We start from the raw sequence: 20,039 nt of genomic DNA on the forward strand, positions 1-20,039 counted from the left end.
TCTGTAGATTAGGCACCGTGGCTCCATAGGTCCCACTGAGAGAAGCTTGTCTTCCTCACTTTCTAAATTGCAACATGCTGTCTGGACCGGCCTTACAATAAACTGCTGTTTAGAGACATGGCTGGATATAGGCGGTGAGACTAAGGTAGGAGTTCATCGTTGGGTTACAGACCAACACAAGACAACGGCTCCTTAGATCTTTGAGGAAAGAAGACTTTGGAAAGAAGACAGAGGACTGTCAAACATAGGCCTATATCTGTTTTAGAGCAGCAACACGAGACCAGAGCAACCAAATGGCAATTATAATTTCCCCTCAAAAACAACGCCTCCCCCTAGCGGCTGGTGTTGCCTCTAGCATCAAAAACTATCTACTTTGTCCTCAAAAAAGCCTCATGTTTTGAAAACGTGCTAATCGTTTCCTAACGGTGAATTTAATGCAGGCTGGTTAATGGGGATTTTCAAAAACGGCCATGGATGATCTGCTTTTTCTGCACATTAAAGATTAAAGTCATTGTTGCAGACAGAAAATTAGAGCGAGAAAGCGAATAAGAAAGAGAGAGAGAGAGAGAGAGAGAGAGAGAGAACGAAAGAAAAGAGAGAGAGAGAGAGAGAGAGAGAGAGAGAGAGAGAGAGAGAGAGAGAGAGAGAGAGAGAGAGAGAGAGAGAGAGAGAGAGAGAGAGAGAAAGAGAAAGATAGAGAGAGAGAGAGGGAGATCAGGTACAGTAGGCTGCACGCTGGAGCGCATTCTCTTGGGCGTTGGGAGAAGAGGGGGGATGAAGAGGCGGGCAGATAGCTTGTGTAGCCTAGGAGGAGTCGCCTATCCATTACAGACACAGGTGTAACATTTACACCACATTCACATGAACAACACTTCGAGATAGCAGACAAAAGAGAAGCATTCGGAAGAAATTACGCGTCTGGAAATCTAGAATGTTTAAAATTAACTGGAGCGTGTTTTTTGTTCTATCTATAATTCTCGTGGTGAATGTATAGAGGGAAGAGAACGTACGGCAGCGAGCGCAGATGACTTGATATGGGTGGTGGTGGTTGCAGATAAGGACTTCCTTTCTCAAAACGTTGACGAAGAATTCATAACGATGACAGACCAGGTAAGAGGCAATTGTTTCTTGTACTCACCTCACACAAGATCATGGATATTTGCACTCTCACCGGTGTTGGGAACACACCCTCTTTAGTGGGAGAACCGCTGTAGGTAGAATCTACTTTGTCTATGCTCACAACTAATAAGCCCTTTTTTTCTTATGTGCACGTTGTACACTAACTATGAATACATTGTGTTCACAAGGATAATAAGCTATTATTGACTGTAGATGAGATGCGATTAAATAGTTGGTGCTCATTATTTCATGCTGCTTCGATATAATTACTCTAAATTTAGAACTGCCACCTTTCAGCCGAGGTGTGAACAGCTGTAGCGGAATCTCTGCTGTAGTCTAGTTGCAGTGAGCATTCAGCAGTCATTATGCACAAAATAACCTAACAAAATAGCAAAGCCATCAACAGCCAAGCCTTGGCTGTAGTACAGTTCGAAATGTAGGCAGTAGTGTGCAATGTTTGCTCCAGTTTCTCACTAGTCAGACACAGAAGCCGATGACACGCTGCCTCAACCTTGTCACAGGACCCCTCCAGATCTTTCTTTATTCCTCCCTTGTGTCTCCTAGAAAATATAGACCATGATTACTGAATTAGACCCTTTCAATTAGTGTAATTAGTGCTGTGGCTCTGTCTTGTAGTGCTGTAAGAGCTACTAGCTTGCTGTGTGTCAGTGAGGTTGCATCTCTATAAGCCACAGGCACACCTGCTTCTGTTACTGCCAGTGCCGCATCTAGACTAATTGCTGTATTAATATTAATAGAGGTCTTCTCTCTCAGACCTGGTAGGCCTACTAAAAACGCTCTCAAAAATCTTTTGTAGAAGAGAAATTGTCCTTTGCCTGCCTGTCAACCTAAACCGCAATCCATCTGTTGACACCCGAGAAGAGATGTCCTCACTGAATGCAGTGATGAAGCACTGAATACTCAATGTGTGCACGTACGGCAGGAAACATGTGTCTCACGACTGTTTGTCACATTAAGGGGGACGCTCTGCTCTCCCAGAAGCACCATGCTCATGTGGGTCATGTCCAGTGGGGCGTGTGCTAACCACCTGCCTCCCTGTCTCCCTCAGTACAGTATGTTTCTTACCACCGCACCCCCTCTCAGAAGAGGAAGCACACCTCTGCCCATCAAGCACCAGCTGAGGCGGGAAGAGGCTGTGTCGGAGGACTGCGATTGGATGCCAGGCCTGGAAGGACCTGCCACTCTGCCAATCAGTGACACTGTTCCCCGAGTTGAATCCTTTTGTCAGGCAGTGGAGGGGGGTCATTATGGGGGCGCTCTGAGGATCGTACTGATTGGACAGAATGGGGTTGGAAAGTCGTCACTGGCTCTGTCCCTCGCCGGACTGTCGGACAGATCATTGTCTGTGGACTCTGAAACACAAGCCTGTGGTAAAGTCTTTTGCGTGTTGTGTATGTTGTGTGTGTTGTATGTGTGTTTATGTTTGAGGTGAGCAAGGGGGGGGGGAGGGGGGTCCATTTACATGATGTCAAGGACCATCCCACTGACACTTCAATGCCTGATGTGCACATTTCTGAGAATTGCTCTCAAGACCTCAAGATGACAGCTTTGACATCACTCCACCCCACTGGCCATCCTGTCTGTCTGTCTGCCCGCCTGCCTGTCATCAAACGGCCTTAAATGTTCATGGTAATAAGCAGTTGTCAATGGCCACTCAATCACTGCCTCTCATAGCAGAGTGATGGGCACACTGCCATGACACTGATGACTACCACACTGAACACACACACCGTGGACACTAGCAGAACATTAATCCTGATATATGTGCCTATAGGCAGATGCTCTTATCAACACCAATTTCAATCCAGCCATGTGGATAGCTACACTGAGTTTTCCCTAAGGGATGTAAACCCACGATCCCAGAGTTGAAATCCCCATGCTCACTAACTGGACCACACAGATCTTTCTGGAAACATCATTGTTCAATGTACTGTACTGTAATACACGCACAGTTTATATGAAATGGTTAACTGTGTTCTCTTCAAACCACGGGTGGGATGTTGACATGCATTTAGCATGTTTAGGTGTCAGACCATGTGTGTGTTTGTGTGTGTGTGTGTGACAAGCTTGTGTATTTCCAGGGGAAGGCTACGAACGCACAGTGACAGTTGACGATGAGGACAGCAAAATCCTTGTTTATGACAACTGGAAACAGGTGAGCTACTGTATTACAGACTCTAGCACACACGCTCTGTCTCTTCAGCTCTGACAGTCCATCAATTTACATGTTGCATTAGTCCTCTCTTGATTTGTCTGTGGATCCGTGTCTCGGAACTCGATTAATTCTCACCAGTATCTCACTGATTAAATTCCTTCTCAGAATTCTTTAAAATGTCAGCAAGAGATGATGTGGCTGTGTGTGTAATGAGAGTTAGAGAGAGACAGAGTGTAAGAGAGATAGAGCATTCTGTATGGGTTATTGTTTGGGTGTGTCTGTGTATGCATTAGCCCTGAGGCATCACCCTGGCTTCCATTTGCCCTTTCCCTCAAGTAGAAAAGTTCCTTTTGTTTTGTTCTCCTGTAGTTTCGTCTGAGAGCAGGTATGAAGAATGTGACAAAGCCTCTGCAACACGGACTGTTATCTGTACTGTATGGGAAACTAGTCTTGATCTGTCTATGTAGCCTTACCCATCGTGGTTATTATAAATGGGTTTTATTTAGGAAGGAACAGCTGGTCTGATTCTGCTCCATGCTGGTATTGGGATTATCGTGTTAAATCAAAACCCATTCAGTCATGATGAGAGTCTGCTATTAATAATGTGTGAATGATTGTAGATTGACTCAGTGGGGAGCAAACTCAGAGATGGTTGAGCTCTGCTCCAGATGTCCAAAGAGCATGCAGGCATGGTTCTCCACAGCTGAATAATTTAAACCTATACCATGTATTTGACGGGGGAACTCCAGTCAAGGCTGCTTGCCAGCTTTCATGGTGTCAACTCCACTTTTCGCTTATATATATTTTCGATTATATTTTTTTTGGCAGTCCTTCTTTTCGTGTTCTCTCCCTCTCGCTCTGTCTCCGTGTTCTCGTTCTTGCTTTCTCTCTTTCAGCCCCAACAGCCTTCTTCCATCTCTTCCCTTGCTCCATACCTCACCGCTCTCTCTCTCCCTCTTGTTGTTGTTGTCTTTTCCTCCGTCTCTCCCCTCCATCCCTCCCATCCCTTGCTTGTTAGCGGACCCCCCCCTTGCTTCCCCAGAACGGCCCCTTTTCTGTTGTTAAATCTCTCTGAAAGTCAATTACATGTGTTATTGTGTGCGTGCTAATACTAGCTGTGGTATTACGCCCTGGTAACACAAGCAGGCCAGCGGGGGTTTGGAGAAGCTCCAAGCCATCAGCAGGGAGAGAAGAGCCTGCGACTGCTCTGCCTCACCCTCTAATAGCCCTCACACACATACACACACTAACACACACATACACACACACTGACACACTCACATAAACACACACATACACACATTAACACACACACATACACACACACTAACACACTCACATAAACACACACATACACACATTAACACACACACATACACATACACACATACATACACACATATACATATACACACATACACACGCACACGCACACAAACATGAAGACAACCCCCACTCCTCCACTCCCAGCCTAGTTTGCCGATGCTACCACTATCTGCCCATATCCCATGACCCTTGACCCTGGCTAGCTAGCTGGCCCTCTGTTGTCCGGACGTCCCGTACTGTCGACTCAGCGTTACCATGGAAACCAGCGGGCCTTTTCCCCATCCCCCTTTCCCCAATCCCCATCTAACCCAGCGTGGATCAGACCATGACAGCCAAGGCTTCCGGCCCCTCCCCTGTTAGCTTGGCCTGTCTCACAGGCTCCAGCTGGACACTGAAACACACTGAACACCATCATCCTATCAAACACAGAGTTGTTCTATTCTTTGGATCCCATACAGATTCACACCTGCAACTCTGCTTTGGCCTCCCTCTCTCTCTCTCTCTCTCTCTCTCTCTCTCTCTCTCTCTCTCTCTCTCTCTCTCTCTCTTTCTCTCTCTCTCTCTCTCTCTCTCTCTCTCTCTCTCTCTCTCTCTCTCTTCTCTCTCTCCCTCTCTCTAGACGTCTCTCTCTCTCTCGTCCAAACAGCTACAGTGGCACAAGATTCATCCACCACCATAGGCAGGCCCCACAGCTTTATGAAGCGGGTCACACACACGCACACATATACACACTCACTCAGACATTCGGACGCAGACACGAATAGAAAAAACACCCAGCGCTCTGAGCGACTCTTCTCCTTCTCTGCCTAGGGAGTGACGTCAGGAAGAAGAATAGTTTAAATAAGTCATCCAGTTTCTGAAAATAGCCACAGCAGCATGCTTGGCCATGACCCAAGAAGCCCACAGTGTCATCTCTACTGTAAATGCCATGCTATTGACCTATTTGTCTGCTATCCATCATTTATCCAATCACCTTCTGACTTTTGAGGGTCATGGGGTGGGCTTTGGTTATTTATGGCCCTTGGCATTGTCGTCCCATTCTCCATTAAAGTGAGGAGAGGTGACACCTGTCTGACTGGAATACAGGCTGCAAATTGAATGCCTGATCTTTGTATGGCTACATTAAATCCAGCAAGAGCTCCAGATATTGTGTTGCTGCTGGCCATGTTTATTTGATAACTCTAAAATAAAATATTTATAATAGGACATGAGGTGCACCCTGAGGCCTGGAGGAAATAGGCCAACCAACTGTGGCTGTGGCCATTTTATCTTTATAGACCAAGGCCTTGTGGGTAATGTTTGTGAGGCTGCTGCATATCTGTTTACGTTAGCAAGGCTATTTGTATATACAGATACGAATTAACAGATAGTTGAGGTGGTCCATTGGTGTGACAGTTCGGCTGTATGTTTTTTAGAAGGAATGTTATGTGATGTTTGTGGGTGAGGATGGGTATTCTAGAATTCTGTGTGTTGTGATGACATCACACTTTGACCTTGTGTGTCAGGCATCAGAGGACAGTGGCTGTGGTGTGTAAGTGTGTGTGTGTGTGCATCTGTGTGTGTGTGGCCAGATGGCCTCTGTTGTCTGTCCCGACGGGCGTGGCGGTGGACGAACCAAACAGACCTAGTCAGCAGTCCTCTGATCACCACTAAGCTCCTTCATCCTATTATCAGATTTTGACTTCTCACCCAGAGTAGAGACCTAGGGTCTGTCCTTATTTCACTCTCTCTCTCTCCCTCCCCCTCCCTCTATCCATTTATCCATCCATTTGACCCCCTCATTCTGTCATACTGGTCTCTTGTGGCATTTAGTCGCCCCCATTTCTCCTCCTAATCTCACTTTATTGTGTTCCAGAAATAGGTGCATGTGTGTGTGAGAGAGAGACAGAGAGATAAACAGACAGTGAGGTAGAGAGAGAGAGAGAGTGTGTGTGTGAATGTTTGTGTGAGTATGTGTGTGATTCTAGGGCACTCAGGTCCAATCCCATGTAGCATGTCCAGGGGATTTTTTTTACCACAGAATTGTTTTTGGGAAAATCACAGTGAAAAGCCCCAGATGCCCTAAGGATGCCAGTACATGAGGTGGGCCGAGGGGGGGGGGGGGAGGTTGTAGTTGTGTTGTGTAGTTTTCCATGTTAGAGCTGAAAGCTGCTTTCCTGTGATCTCACATAACTCCTCTCCATTATGTAAACGTAAATCTTTGGTGCAAATACATTTTGTTTGGAGTTCAAAGTTCAGATCAGAATCACAAACCGTACACATGTCTACAATGAAGCATTACTGTGTGATTGGAGAGAGACATTGGAAGGACAGATGACACTGAATGGGTTCAGAATATACAGCAGTACTTTGCTGTGCTACTTAGAACTATAATCTGATGTTCACAAATTGCTGTTTGTTTAGTTTTGTAAACACACAATCTACATTAAAGATTAAAGGGATGACACATTAACGGACTCTCCCAACCTAGCAGTACCTACGGAGCATGCATAAACGTGAGTGCTTTGCGTGTGTGTTCACAGCCATGTGTGTGTGTGTAGGTGTGTGTGTGTGTGTGAGGGGAGGGGTAGCTATTGACAGATGGCCTGCGCTGCAGTGAACACCAGAGTGTCATCGACGAGGGAAGGAGAGAGACGAGGACAGTGTTGAGTTGCCATGCCTCTCTCTCTCCATCTCTCTGTCTGTTTCAGTCTGTCATAGAGTGTTACCCAGTTACCCCTGAGAGCCTTCCGTCACCGCGCAGGCCATCCATCTTCTCCGACACTGTCTTTCCCTGCTTACTAAGATTAGTGGGTGTCCTCCCTCCCCCCCCCCCTCCCCCCTCCCTCCTCCATCTCCTCCCCCTCTCTCAGCTGCTGACAGGTGGCCAAGCTGACTTCCGTGCTGCTAGCTCCCTCCTCTCCTGGCCCGAGATGGATGGAGAGAGAGAGAGAGTGTGTGTGCGCTTGATTGTGTGTTCCTGCAACCATAATTGTCCCGCTGTGGGCTCCTGTCCCATTGGCTTGTGTTGGCTGAGGGTTTTTGGAGGCATCTCCTTCGCTCCAGGGGAGACGAAATTCACCCTCGCCGTTGTGGATGTAGGGCACATACACTCACACACAAAAACACACATGCACACGCACACACACCAACACACGCACAAGCAAACAGGCATGCAGACTTGGATAATACGAGCGGGGGAGTATTTGGGTTACATGGTCTCACATGCGTTTTTTTGGGGCAGTTAACGTCTTCAGATTTCCTTATAGTTTTTAGACATTTTCGACAACGTTCAGTGCAATTCAAATAGACTTGGTTAAATACTATATCATATAGTATACTATACTATTTCAACACTTGAGGGTGAGGGGATTGGATTAGATGTCACAATGTTAAAGAAATAACTGCCAAGGTTTCTATGGGAGAGGACAGTCCATTCTCCCCTGTTTGTGGGAGTGTTTAGTGTCAGGGAGGTTAAAGCGTCTCTCCAGGGCCACAGCTGACACACCCAGCCAGGTCCAGCCAGACACTCCACAACACTAATAGACTGGGATCCAGCTCCACAACAGGAGGACTGAGTGGCTGCTGTTAAAAGCGTCAGGATCTCAAAGCGAAACATGAAATTTAAGGGCGCAGAGGGCTGGATTCAAATGCAGACTCTCCAAGGAGAGCAGGACCGGTCAGCTGGGCTTTCTGGCCTCTGAGTTTGGATGGTAAACACTCTGAATATTCAGGTTTCAATTGTGACTCCATTGTTGTGTTATTATAATCATATGTCTTTTTGGTTATTTCATATATCTCTTAATCATCAGACAAAACAGTTCAAACAACAGTTTGTCATCCCCACAGTAAACCCTCAGACCTGTTCCACTGCCAATAATGTTTGTTTACTCGTGAATGGCAGTGTGCGAGAGTCACTCTTGTGTCTTCCTGTGTACGTGTGTGTGTGTGTGTGGTGTGTGTGTGGTGTGTGTAGGACCTTTCCACCCTGCAGTGTGAAGTGGTTATCCTGGTCTTCTCCGTGACGGACAGACGCAGCTTCCACCGCACGGCCCAGCTCCGCCTCCTCCTCAGGGAGTCCCTACCTCAGACTCCCATCATCCTTGTGGGCAACAAGAGTGACCTTGTTCGGTCCCGTGAGATCACCACCGAGGGTAGGACATCCTCTGCACACACACTCTATACACTTTGTACACACACGCACACACACGCACACACAGCCCACACACACACACACAACTGTCCAAACACTCAATGATTTTTTGTTTGATTTGAATTATGTTATCAGAATAAATATAATATTTACAGTATACAGTTTTATGGGTAGAATGTTTTCTTGGCTGCTGAATGGCAATGGTTCCAAATAAATACATTCTCAATAGTCAACGTGATATTTGTTAGATTATTGGACAGATTTAAAATCTCTCTTTCCAAGGCTCAGAGGAATTACATTGGCTACCTTTCTGTTTTTGTGTGCCTGTTCTCGTTTAGATATAATGCACCAGAGAGGTTCTCTTAAATCCCATAACTCGAGAAAACAAACTTGCATAACAGTTGAACATCGCTAACAATCTCAGACATAGAACAACAAGCTAAAGACAAAAGGCTACATTAAAGGTACCGTTTTTGGAAGGCTGTAGCTGTTGCATTCAGGGACGCATCTACCTGTTTTCATTGAGGATTTGTGGAGGGCAGCTTTCCCTCCTACCTAATCCTCTTTAAAAGCTACTCAAGCACTCACCTCTTTCCTCTGTTGTATTTTGGATGGAACATCTCTATTTGGATTATCTCTCCCTGTCAGGGGGCGGATGGTGTCACCATCTTTCTATGTGTGTGGGTGTGTGGGAGTGTGGGCGTTGGGGTGGGTGTTTATATGCGCCACTGCCAGCTCGCTAACATATGCACACGCTCAAACAAACCTATGCACACATACATGAATGCACACACTTACTTACACCTAAGCACACACTGACACAACCCGGAACACATACACACAAACCTAAAGACACACACACACTCAAACCGATACACACATATGCACACACCTGTATACACGTACAAATCAAGAACACGGTGACAATCCCTCGACGACAGTTACACACACACACAGGTTTACACCACTTCCTCTTCCCCTGCTTGGTGTGGCAGACACTGTGCTGTGTGTGGAGAGCTGTGATAAGAGGAAAACAGAGGAGAGAGAGAGAAAGAGAGAGAGAGAGACAGTGAGAGAGAGAGAGAGAGAGAGAGAGAGAGAGAGAGAGAGAGAGAGAGAGAGAGAGAGAGAGGGAGAGAGAGAGAGAGAGGGAGGGAGGGTGGAAGAGAAGGAGGGAGGGAGTGGGTGGGGTCCAGGGATGTCCATGATGCATGGCATTGGTGTGACATCTGATGGGTTGGTGTGAGCTGAATGCTTTGAATGGTGTGGAGATTTGGGGCATATGGCTGGGTTTTAGTTGGTTTTAGGTTGTCTGGCTCCACAGATCGGTAGCGTGCTGTTGATTCTTGTTGTATGGTGTTTGTGGGTGTTGTTCTTGTGTGGTGTGGTGTTTGTTTTGCTTACTCATGAGTCTGGCTTGCAGGGATAAAAAGAAACAAGAGAAGAAGAGAGGTGGCAAGGGCTAAGGGAAGGATGGTAGGATACGGTTTAGCGCTGTGCTCAGCATATTTCCTCTGGTCTATGAGCAGCAATACTGTAATGTGACCATCGATATGGAAATGCTCCTAGCCTGACATACTGACAGACCCTCTGTCTGCTATAAAACCCCATGTATTATATTTGAGCCTGGGTACGGAAGTCCCTTAACCAATCTGCTTAATGGAGATGTATCGCTGTTGCACCTCATGCTTGGTTTGTATAGGTTTGGGTCATAAAGTATATTCATGGCAAGGTAGTGACACTTTTATTCTCTCTCTCTGTTGCACACACACATGCAAAGACATATTCTGGGTGTCTCTTTTACACACACACACACACACACACACACACACACACACACACACACACACACACACACACACACACACACACACACACACAAATGTGTCTCACTTTCAGTAACACTCACAATAACGCACCCATACACACACAACGTAGATGTATTTTCAATCATTGGCTTAGTGAGGGTGAGTTGTCCTGTAATAACGGTCCTGCTTAGTCAGCATTTCACTTCTTTCTCCTCTCTTTGTCCTTCTCTCCCTCCTTCCTGTGTTCGAGCTCTATACCCCACCTCCCCCTCCACTCTCCTACCTTGCTGACTTCATCTTCATCCAAGCACCCTCTCTCCCTCTGTCTCTCTCTCGCTCCTTCTCTATCTTTTTTTCCCCTCACCAATATTATTTGAGCACAAACAGTGGTGTCCATGTTGTCATATGCAGTTCAAGAACCAGTACACCTCACTCTTCAGGCAGTGCCAGCCCCATTCACCATGTTGAACTAACATTGACATTCAGTTGACTGAATATCTCTCTGACATTGATCTGATGTTGGTTTAGCATTTCATGTTAGTATACTAATCTCACTACAATCAGCTTCAGCCTCCATTCAGCTGAACCTTTCTCCCGTCGCACCACAATTTCATTTCATCTCCCTCCGCTTTTATAAGGTTATGGGTGCTTCATTTAATCAGCTGTTAAGAGGTTTTAGGTTAAGCTTGACTCGACCTTAAGAGGGATTTGTCTGTTGCCACTAAACATGGCGTCATTGTTGAAACCCTCTCTCTACCACAATCCCATCCTTTAACCTCTCTCTCTCTCTCTGCCCTCCTCCCCACATCTGGCTTTCTCTAATCTTCCTTCTTTAACCCATCCCTCTCCCTCTTTTTGTCTTTTCTCCCTCTCTCTCTCGCTGTCTACCTCTCCTCCAGAGGCCCACTCCAGTGCCCTGATGTTTGACTGTCTCTACCTGGAAGTGTCGGCCTCCCTGGACCACGGCACCACAGAGCTGCTGGAGGCCTCGGTGCGAGCGGCCAGGGGGGACTGCGTGGGCCCCGGCTGGACGGAGGGGGACCCCGGGGCAGGCCGGCGGGAGAGCCTGACCAGCAGGGCCAAGCGCTTCCTGTCCGGGCTGGTGCCTCGTTCCTACGGCAGGGACCGGGACAGGGACAGGGGCCGCTATAGGGAGATGAGCAGGCACAGGGGCAGCAAGATCCTCCGGCAGAAATCCCGCTCCTGTCATGACCTCAGTGCACTGTGACGACATGCATGTTTGGCAGACGGAGAGAAAGAGAGAGAGATGGGGTTGGGGGATGGGTCATGTGTGAAAGGAGGAGGAGGGAAGAAATGGAGGGGGAGGGTGACAGCAAGAAGGAGGTGGAGGGAGAGGGGTGTGATGACACAGAGAGAGAGAGGGGGTGGGGGGTGCAAACAAAGGAAAAGAACGGTGATAGAGGGGTCGAGAAGATAGAGAGCAGAAGAATAAACGAGAGAGAGAGAGAGAGAGAGAGAGCAGAGGAGAAGGTGGTGGTGAGGGTTAAGGCATTACCTGGGGAAGAGAAGCGAGGTCATTAGAAAGGCTGGTTGAAATAGATACAAGACATCTCATTATCAGATGAGAGAACAAGAGGAAAAAGAGAGAGATGAGAGAAATTGCGTCTAGAGAACATACAGTACTTACTGGCGTGGTTACTTTTGCTAAACGATTTTCAAAACAAAGTCACAAAATGAACACGCACCCGAAAGGCACACACTTATAAAGTAGACTGATAGTGATCTAATGTAGACCTAATGTAGTCCCATTTTAAAAGCATGCTGTTACGATGACTAGAAAGCAGTGATAGGAAATATCCCCCTTAGGTTCATGTAAAAACACTGGTTTGGATTGCCAACATCTCATTGGCCAACAGTGTACCTTACCTTTCATGTGATCTTATAGGCCCCTAAGAAGAAGCCTCATCCATGCACTTTTGATAAACTGGCCTCAGGACCTAATCAGATGTCATGAAACTTCACAATCCTTTTTTTAACAGCCATCGATTTCTACGGTCATCTTCGTGGCTGCATCGATCGTATTGACACTGATGAAGGTGCTGACTTTTTAAAGTGTCAGTGAACCAAACCTTGCTACCCATATCAATCCTTCCGAATAGAACGACTTTCCCGACATTTACATTGATTAAGTATTCCAGCCCTCAAAAATATCCCTTTAAATGCATTTAGTACAGAATGTAGAAGCCGGTCAATATTGCTCAGAACAAATAGATGTAAGCAATATTTGGATGGAACGTATATTTCCTGGTTGAATGAGTCGGAGCACTGTGGGTGGCCACTGGAACACATGAGAGAGAAGATCAGAGCCATGAAGAGGGGAAAGAGATTGAAAAACTTAACTACCTGTGGCTGTTTTATGTTTGACTTGTTTTTGTACCCACAGACATCATATGTTCATATCATTCCAAATCATATTACTATGAGCTCCAGCAATGCTGTGGCGGCTGGCCACACAGGCAAGAAGAGACGTTCTGGAAACGTTGTTTGGATGTCTTGGCAACATCACCAACTTAACAGTTACACACTGGCTCACTCCTTTGTCACTGTCACTCTTGTCTTTCGAACGAGAATAAATTAATTTTGTTGAATGTCCTTGATGAGCGTCATGTCATTATTCCATGAAGACATCGATGAATAAAACATGGTCCAAATTTCTAAGAAGATAGTAAAATCAGCAACGCAGAAGCTGTGCATCACTGATAGCATTTTCTGGAAAGAGAATAAAGTGGCAATTGGGGGCAGATTCTTGTCTCTGTCCTACTTTGAACTTTCTGCTGTGTCAGTTGGGGCAAACTAGCAACTTCAATATTGTGTGGGTGTTTAAAAACTCCTGGATGATAAATAGGCTTTTCAGCCAAGAGAAAAAACGGTATTCATCCTTACTTTGATCGTGTTAAATAGAACATGGTTTTCCTTCCCTCGAGTACAGACCTGTACCCTAAATCACCACAGGGAGAGCACAGGAGTGTCCCTGTTTCTTAGATTGTTTTCTGCTTTACCCTAGTTATACCAATTACAAAAATAACCACCACCTTCCCGTTCAAGGTAGAAGATATTCCCCTAGCCTCCTTAGTGTGCGTGTGTGTGTGTGCGTGTGTGTGTGTGTGTGTGAGTGAGAGAGAGAGAGTTAGCCACTGATGTCGATCGAGGCTATCTGTCTGGAGTGGAGACAGGTGAACCCTTCAGACAGAGATATGGAAGACAAGGAAAGGGACAGAGAGGTTGGGGGAGTGATGAGGTTGGAGGAATGCTTTGAAGAGTGATGGTTGCTTGGATACTGTTGTCAAGGAGACAAGGAGTCCCGGAGTCCTTTGGCATCTCGATTGTCTTCTATTTGTTTTGATGTTTTGGAGTGTGGGGTGGGGGGACGAGGTTGTTGCAGAAATAGTCTGAGAGGGGGGGTCTGGTGGAAACAGAATAAGGAGACTCTCACCAAATAAATTAACTGGACTGAGGAAGGAAAAGCCAGCTCACACTCCACAATCATTAAACTGCCCCTGCACATTAGATACATGTACTGTCCACATGTCACACGGAAACTCCTCTCTCCATAGCCATAATACCGAGTTACGATCACACCACATACTGTACACGTATCACCCACCTCTCCGGTGAGTCCTTCAGATATGACTGTACACACTGATGAAATGCTGGATAGAAGAATGTAAGGGATGATTTTTCACCGAACACCTAATCAGGCTCAGATCGTGACAGATGCCTCCTCTCTTTTTGTCTTGCGCTGACTCATCTGCTGAGAGGTAGGGAGACAGGAGGGAGGAGGGGTCCAGGCACCTATATTGGAGATCATTATTCTCAAATACCAGACAGAAATGACTTTATCAAACTGGGGAAGGAGTAGCGATGATAATTCTAAACAAATAACATGATTTCAAGTCTGGGCATGGGCAAATTCGAACTAGCGATATAGAAAAGGTTTTTAAGTGTGTGTGTCTCAGTGTGTATGGACGTGGGGGGGCGTTAACAGCCGTGCATATGAAGCACCATTAATTGCTGTGTACTTATAGCAGGGAGACATTGAGTGGCGTGGTGTGAAGCAGGCAGCTCCCCGGGGACTCCATGTGATGTGGCATCATGGAGACACGTCCCGTAGTACCCCAAAGGTCACTGTTCTGAGGCAGTTCCCTAGTGCATTAAGCACATGAGAAATGCACAGCAATAAACAACTATAAAAGCTTCTAAGGATCAGGCAGACAGAGCAGGACTGAGATGAAGAGTGATACGTGCCAAAAATGGCCCTGGCTTATTCAAAAAGCATGTAGAAACATGTGTTTGTGTAGCTGAGGTTTGGGTATGAATTGTTTACTAAACGCCCACAATAATGGACTGGAATCAAGGAGTGTAATGTGTGTAGGGGGAGAGGGAAATCAACCTTAATGTGATCTGAAAGCCCACTAAAACGACCACTAAATCCCCTTCATGTGAAGCCAGTCAAGTGGCAAGAAGAAAATCCCAAGTGTGATTAGTACGCTCCGGAATAGCTATATTATTGATCCAAACTTGGGCTGAATGTAACTTACTGTGGGATAAACGGTGCAAACTGATAAACTAATCAAATGAACTCATTCCATTCACACTGGCCCCATTATGTAACCAGATAAAACATGGATGGATAATGTTTCAGATATGGAAAGGAAGAGGGCCTGAGTCACTGTTATGACTGTTATGAATGTACACAAACAAGCTTTTAGGTGAGGATGCATGCGTAATGCACATTTGTCATGATTGAAAACAAACTATCGATCACTAATACAGCACTGTAAATACATTTCTGTAATCTACGTTCATAACCATCAACCACTGAGACACAGGCTCAATACATCAGAGGATGCTTTACCATAAACAGAATGTCGCCCATCTGTTGGTATGTGTTTGCTGCTTGCATAGAGGCAGTATTGCAATAACTGACTTAAACTGCTGTAAATTGAGAAGACGTCATGGTTTTATTCTTTGTCATTACACTGCCATCTTGTGGTAGGCATTTCCTAATTTCCCCCAGGGGATTCATGTTCTTTACACAAACTGTTTTTGTGTCAATCGCACTAAAATCAAATTGACATAAAATGTAATTGTGGAACTTTTTATGATGTTAGATATCAGCCCTGTTAATCATATAGTCAATTTTTTTCATTTGGTCCCCTTAAAAGCAACTGCATCAATCCAGAATGTCGCTAAAAAGTTTCCTCTTCTTTGATTCGCCAGTTTGTCCTTCCTGCCACTGCTTGTGCCTCCTAACAAAGGATGTCAGGGAAAACTTGGCCCAAACATGTCTTGCAAACTGGTCAGACCTTAGCCTGGTCTCAGAGGGTACTGAATGAGAGAGAAACGACAGAGAGGAAATACACAAAGAAAAACAAAGAGAACAAAGGTTAGACACAGTGACAAACCAGCTTTAACAATCATGTGACCCAGCGTATGTGAAAAGGTAAAACGTTCTGATTGGGTAAGCGGTCTTACCTAGTTCCTGTGCGATGCTCTGCCTCTGACTGACACTGGAGCTGTTCCATACAGCTTCTAGCACCCTGCTGCCTAACCTGGAGCAAGCCATCTGCACAAACTGGCCCTGGGACATGGCAGAGAAAGAATCCATATGTAGTACAAGCAAATAACCAGGTATACGAGACATGGACCACTGTGTGACAGGAACAAAACACGGTTTTAATGATAATTGAGAGCCACTCTAAAGAGGACATACAGTTGTCAGTTATCTTCATACCTCCAATCTCCTCAGTATCTTTCCTCTCCCCTTATCACTAGACGTGGTTATGAGGACCTGGAGGACATGGCTGCCACACTGGTTGGTTCCAAGAATCAGGAGGTCAGCCGGGGTCAGGGACCGCAAACTGCCCAGGAGCAGGGAGCGGTCTTTGAATTTAGCCAGAGTCTGGACGAGAAGGGAGCCATGGTAGCATATAGAGGATAAAGGGCGCTAGAGAAGACACATAACAGAAGGATATGTTGAATTCAGTATTGATGAGTTCAAAACATTAACAACAATACACATAATACCAAAATAACATATTGGTGTGGTGTGTTTTAAGAAGGAACATGCATGCAGTTACATAAATCTAGGCAATAACATTTTTGTTCAGAAGGGGGGGAATTTAATGCTTCAGATAATATCTTCTTTATATGCAAGTCTCTAAAAGGGATCTATTAGTACCTCGGTGTCTATCTCGCCCCCTGCTGTCTCAGAGTGGTAGTACACCTCGTAGGTCAGCAGAGACATGAAGAGGGGGAGGCAGCTAGTTTGTCGGGAAGCAGGTTCTGTACAGTGGAAAGCCTGGTAGGTAAGAAAATACATAAGAGAGTAAAATGATGACTGCTCACAGCTGGTGATTTTACAATATTACATGTGGAAAAGGCAAAGCATCTTGATTACACTTAAACAATATGTAAAAGCTAAGCCAACGCTATGGATAACTTCATTTATAGTCCTCGCAGGGACTTATTTATCTCAATTTGATGTTCAATATTTAGATAGAATAGATATTCCTAAAATGTAAGGCAGTTGGACACGTTGTTGAAAGCCCCACTTGGTGTTGCCACTTACTGTGAGCAGGCAGCGCATCATCTGTGCCTGTTTCTCCTCTCTCTCTACACAGCTCTCTGTCAGCTGCACTATGACCCCCATGTGACCTGCAGCCAGGACTGCCTCCATACCCTCCATGAGCTCATCAAACACCTTCAGGAACTGAGGGGAGAGCGCCAGAGTTTAGGGCTCATCTTTAAGCATTTGCCATCATAAATGTGTAGCAATATATGCTTTGATATACAGACTGATTGATATCCATCACAACAATGAGTGTTGACAGACATACACCACACCATTTTGTATTTTGTTGACGCCGCAGTGAATCTCTGTATTGGGAAGTTGGCGATTGGGTGTATCGCTAGGGTAACCAGCTGACCCTTGAAGTGGTTCTTGTAGAGGTCACGGAGCAGGGCCTTGTGGGATAGCTGGATGACTGTCTCTAGGAGGCGACTAGAGGCGTGGTCCTTCATAAAGACCAAGAGAGGACTAATACAGAAAGACAGAGGGGAATACAAACATTAAACATCGTCTTTCTTTGTGCTGGGTTTACTTACAGAGAAATTGAATGCTACTTATGTCATGTGAAGTTAACAACTTCAAGTGTAACTGCGACTGACCTAACTCCAGGAGCGGAACTGAGGGACGTCAAGTATCCCACAATGCCTTTCAGGAGCTGCTTGCAAAGTATTGGACGTTTTCGGTGGCACACTGTCAACAGGGTCTGGAACACTGCGCTGGCCACAGCATCGGTCACACTCACTGGAAAAGATGTGTGGAACGACATTCTTATTCAGAACATGCAGAACAACATAAGAAAAAGCTGTTTTCTATCTGACTACACTCTGCGTAACAGCGTGTAAAAATAAAGGTTCAGTACAATGAAAAGTAAGCGTCTCACATTTGACACTGTTCATCAATGATGACGACAAGCTTTTCAACTCCCACCAAAATGAAGTGGGAACCTCAAAGTCTGTCAGTTGAACAACAAAATTCCTTTCCTTCGCACCTGAAACACAAACAAAATCCCACATAAGAAGGAATATTAAGGTAACAGTTGTAAGCGTGTAAGCGTCTTCCTGAGTGTGTGCGTGATTCCGTACCTGGGCGGGTTTCAGTGCGGGCTGGACCAAGGCAGCCTCCCAGCACGTGTATGAGTGTGCGAGCAACGTGTGACCCATACATGTCTTTGATGAACTCTGCACTGTTCTCTCTCACCATCCGACTCAGAGAGAGTACCTGTGCCTCCAGCATCCCACAACCCCCCTCATCTTCTTCCTCTGTGGTTGATGTCTGGTCCTTCTGTGGTGGGCCGAGTTCTGCTGAATTATAAGTCATTAACAATGTCTCAAAAATGCATGTAACTAAATGCAACATTTTGTCTATTTACATCCCCCCCTTACAAGTGATAGGATGAAATCTAAGGGAAGAGATATAACACTGTTGAGAAACCACTAGAAACTAAAGCTATTTCTATTACACACCAGACTCACCGGTACACCTGGGCATCTGTCTGAGCACACTCTCCACAACGTGACCACCACATTTGTCACATGACACAGTCTTGAACTCTGACCCGGATTCTCCGCCCAGTTCAGCCAGCACCTCTCCTACTTGGCGAGAAGTGGCCAATGGGAGAAGCCGTTGGAGAGTGATACTGCCCGTCACATCCATAGCAACTACAGCAGCTTTCCCTTTCACCTCTGTCAGTACGTTCTCAACAAACATTACTGCAAAAAGGAGAATGGTGAAAGTGAGTCCACATACTTCCAAATGTTTAAATAGCTTCTAATAATATACAATGCCTATGGTTTTAATGAGACTAATAACTTTGTCCCCATCATCCACACTTCCAAAGACATCTCACCTTTTTCCTCGTTCTCTGCGAACCCTTCTGTGAGCCTCTCTCCAACTCTACGAAAGTAGCCCACACTAAGAGGATCCAACCGCTTCCTTGCATCTCCATCACCACCTCCATCGCAATCTCCTCTTCTCTTTCTGTCCCTTTCTTCCCCTTTCGGATGCTTTCTCTTCTTTCCTCCCTCTTTCCGTTGCTCATTTTCTTCCATCTTTGCCAACATTGATCACTTTTACAGTTTACGGTTGGTTTATTGCAAACTAAACTAACGTAACTAATTATTTCAAAGGCAGGGAGCAATGCTATCTCTCCATGCAAATGTAGGATTTGTCCCCCTTAATTTGAAATTAATGATTTATCATGAACTTTAACTGAATCTTTTGTTGAATTCCTTAAGCTACAAGCTAGCGAGTTTAGGTTGATAAGTAAGCCAAAGACAAGTTTAGCTAAGAAGCGTTAGTTTAATGTCGATAATAACATACTAGCTTTCCACTATGTCAGTTGTACACCAACGTGTACATGTATGTGTACAATATCAAATTATTCTGTTTATACTGTCTCGTAATTTGCTACACTCAAGCCGTGTTAGCTCAACTCACATGTTAATTTGAAGGGAGACTGTGTTGTGTCGCAGAATAATGACGTCAAAATGCTGTCGTATTCGGCGCAGTCTGAATATGTCGTCACAGGAAGTGTTGGCGAAAATGGGCGTTTTGGCAATATCTTGCAACAAAATAGTTCGCACTAACCATCTCCCCGTGACTCACACACAGACAGTCATTATGTCATTGTATCACATCATGTACATTTCGCAATTACCTTTGTCTGACAAATTAATAACTCTCCGCACCCTTCCGGGTAGTTATTCACACCTAAAAATACAACAATAGGCTACTTTTCTTTTTAATAGCGGTTCACAATTTCAAAAGTCTTGATCAATCAATGTCTACTACTGATAAAATGGCCGTATTCCCCCTCCAAAAATCCATGCAATTTGTTCTTCCTCCAATCATCTCTCACCCACTTACTCCAGCTGTGACAGATGTTTT

General features: G+C 45.4%; 2 protein-coding genes across 5 annotated transcripts; one reads left to right on the top strand and one right to left on the bottom strand.

The window, feature by feature from the left end:
- Positions 1 to 751: 751 nt before the first annotated feature.
- On the top strand, positions 752 to 11,835 carry rem2 (RAS (RAD and GEM)-like GTP binding 2). 2 transcript variants are annotated; one of them, XM_047026838.1, is made up of 6 exons: positions 752 to 837; positions 995 to 1,110; positions 2,189 to 2,510; positions 3,222 to 3,295; positions 8,577 to 8,754; positions 11,461 to 11,835. In XM_047026838.1, exons 2-6 carry the CDS (start codon positions 1,099 to 1,101, stop codon positions 11,787 to 11,789), a joined length of 915 nt encoding a protein of 304 aa, XP_046882794.1. In that variant the 5' UTR covers positions 752 to 837; positions 995 to 1,098; the 3' UTR covers positions 11,790 to 11,835. The 2 variants fall into 2 exon arrangements, with proteins under 2 accessions (XP_046882794.1, XP_046882793.1); XM_047026837.1 differs by having other exon boundaries at positions 776 to 1,110.
- A 3,687-nt stretch (positions 11,836 to 15,522) lies between these two features.
- Positions 15,523 to 19,616, bottom strand: LOC124472153 (nucleolar protein 9). 3 transcript variants are annotated; one of them, XM_047026822.1, is made up of 12 exons: positions 19,000 to 19,616; positions 18,626 to 18,862; positions 18,364 to 18,454; positions 18,236 to 18,282; positions 18,034 to 18,141; positions 17,753 to 17,894; positions 17,429 to 17,621; positions 17,154 to 17,294; positions 16,764 to 16,883; positions 16,317 to 16,529; positions 16,058 to 16,163; positions 15,523 to 15,910 (listed from the first exon to the last, which is right to left on the bottom strand). In XM_047026822.1, exons 1-12 carry the CDS (start codon positions 19,211 to 19,213, stop codon positions 15,756 to 15,758), a joined length of 1,767 nt encoding a protein of 588 aa, XP_046882778.1. In that variant the 5' UTR covers positions 19,214 to 19,616; the 3' UTR covers positions 15,523 to 15,755. The 3 variants fall into 3 exon arrangements, with proteins under 3 accessions (XP_046882778.1, XP_046882777.1, XP_046882776.1); XM_047026821.1 differs by having other exon boundaries at positions 18,236 to 18,451; XM_047026820.1 differs by having other exon boundaries at positions 18,236 to 18,454.
- Between the last annotated feature and the right edge of the window lie 423 nt (positions 19,617 to 20,039).

Source organism: Hypomesus transpacificus, chromosome 10, assembly GCF_021917145.1.
Source record: "Hypomesus transpacificus isolate Combined female chromosome 10, fHypTra1, whole genome shotgun sequence".
Classification (NCBI taxonomy): Eukaryota; Metazoa; Chordata; class Actinopteri; order Osmeriformes; family Osmeridae; genus Hypomesus; species Hypomesus transpacificus.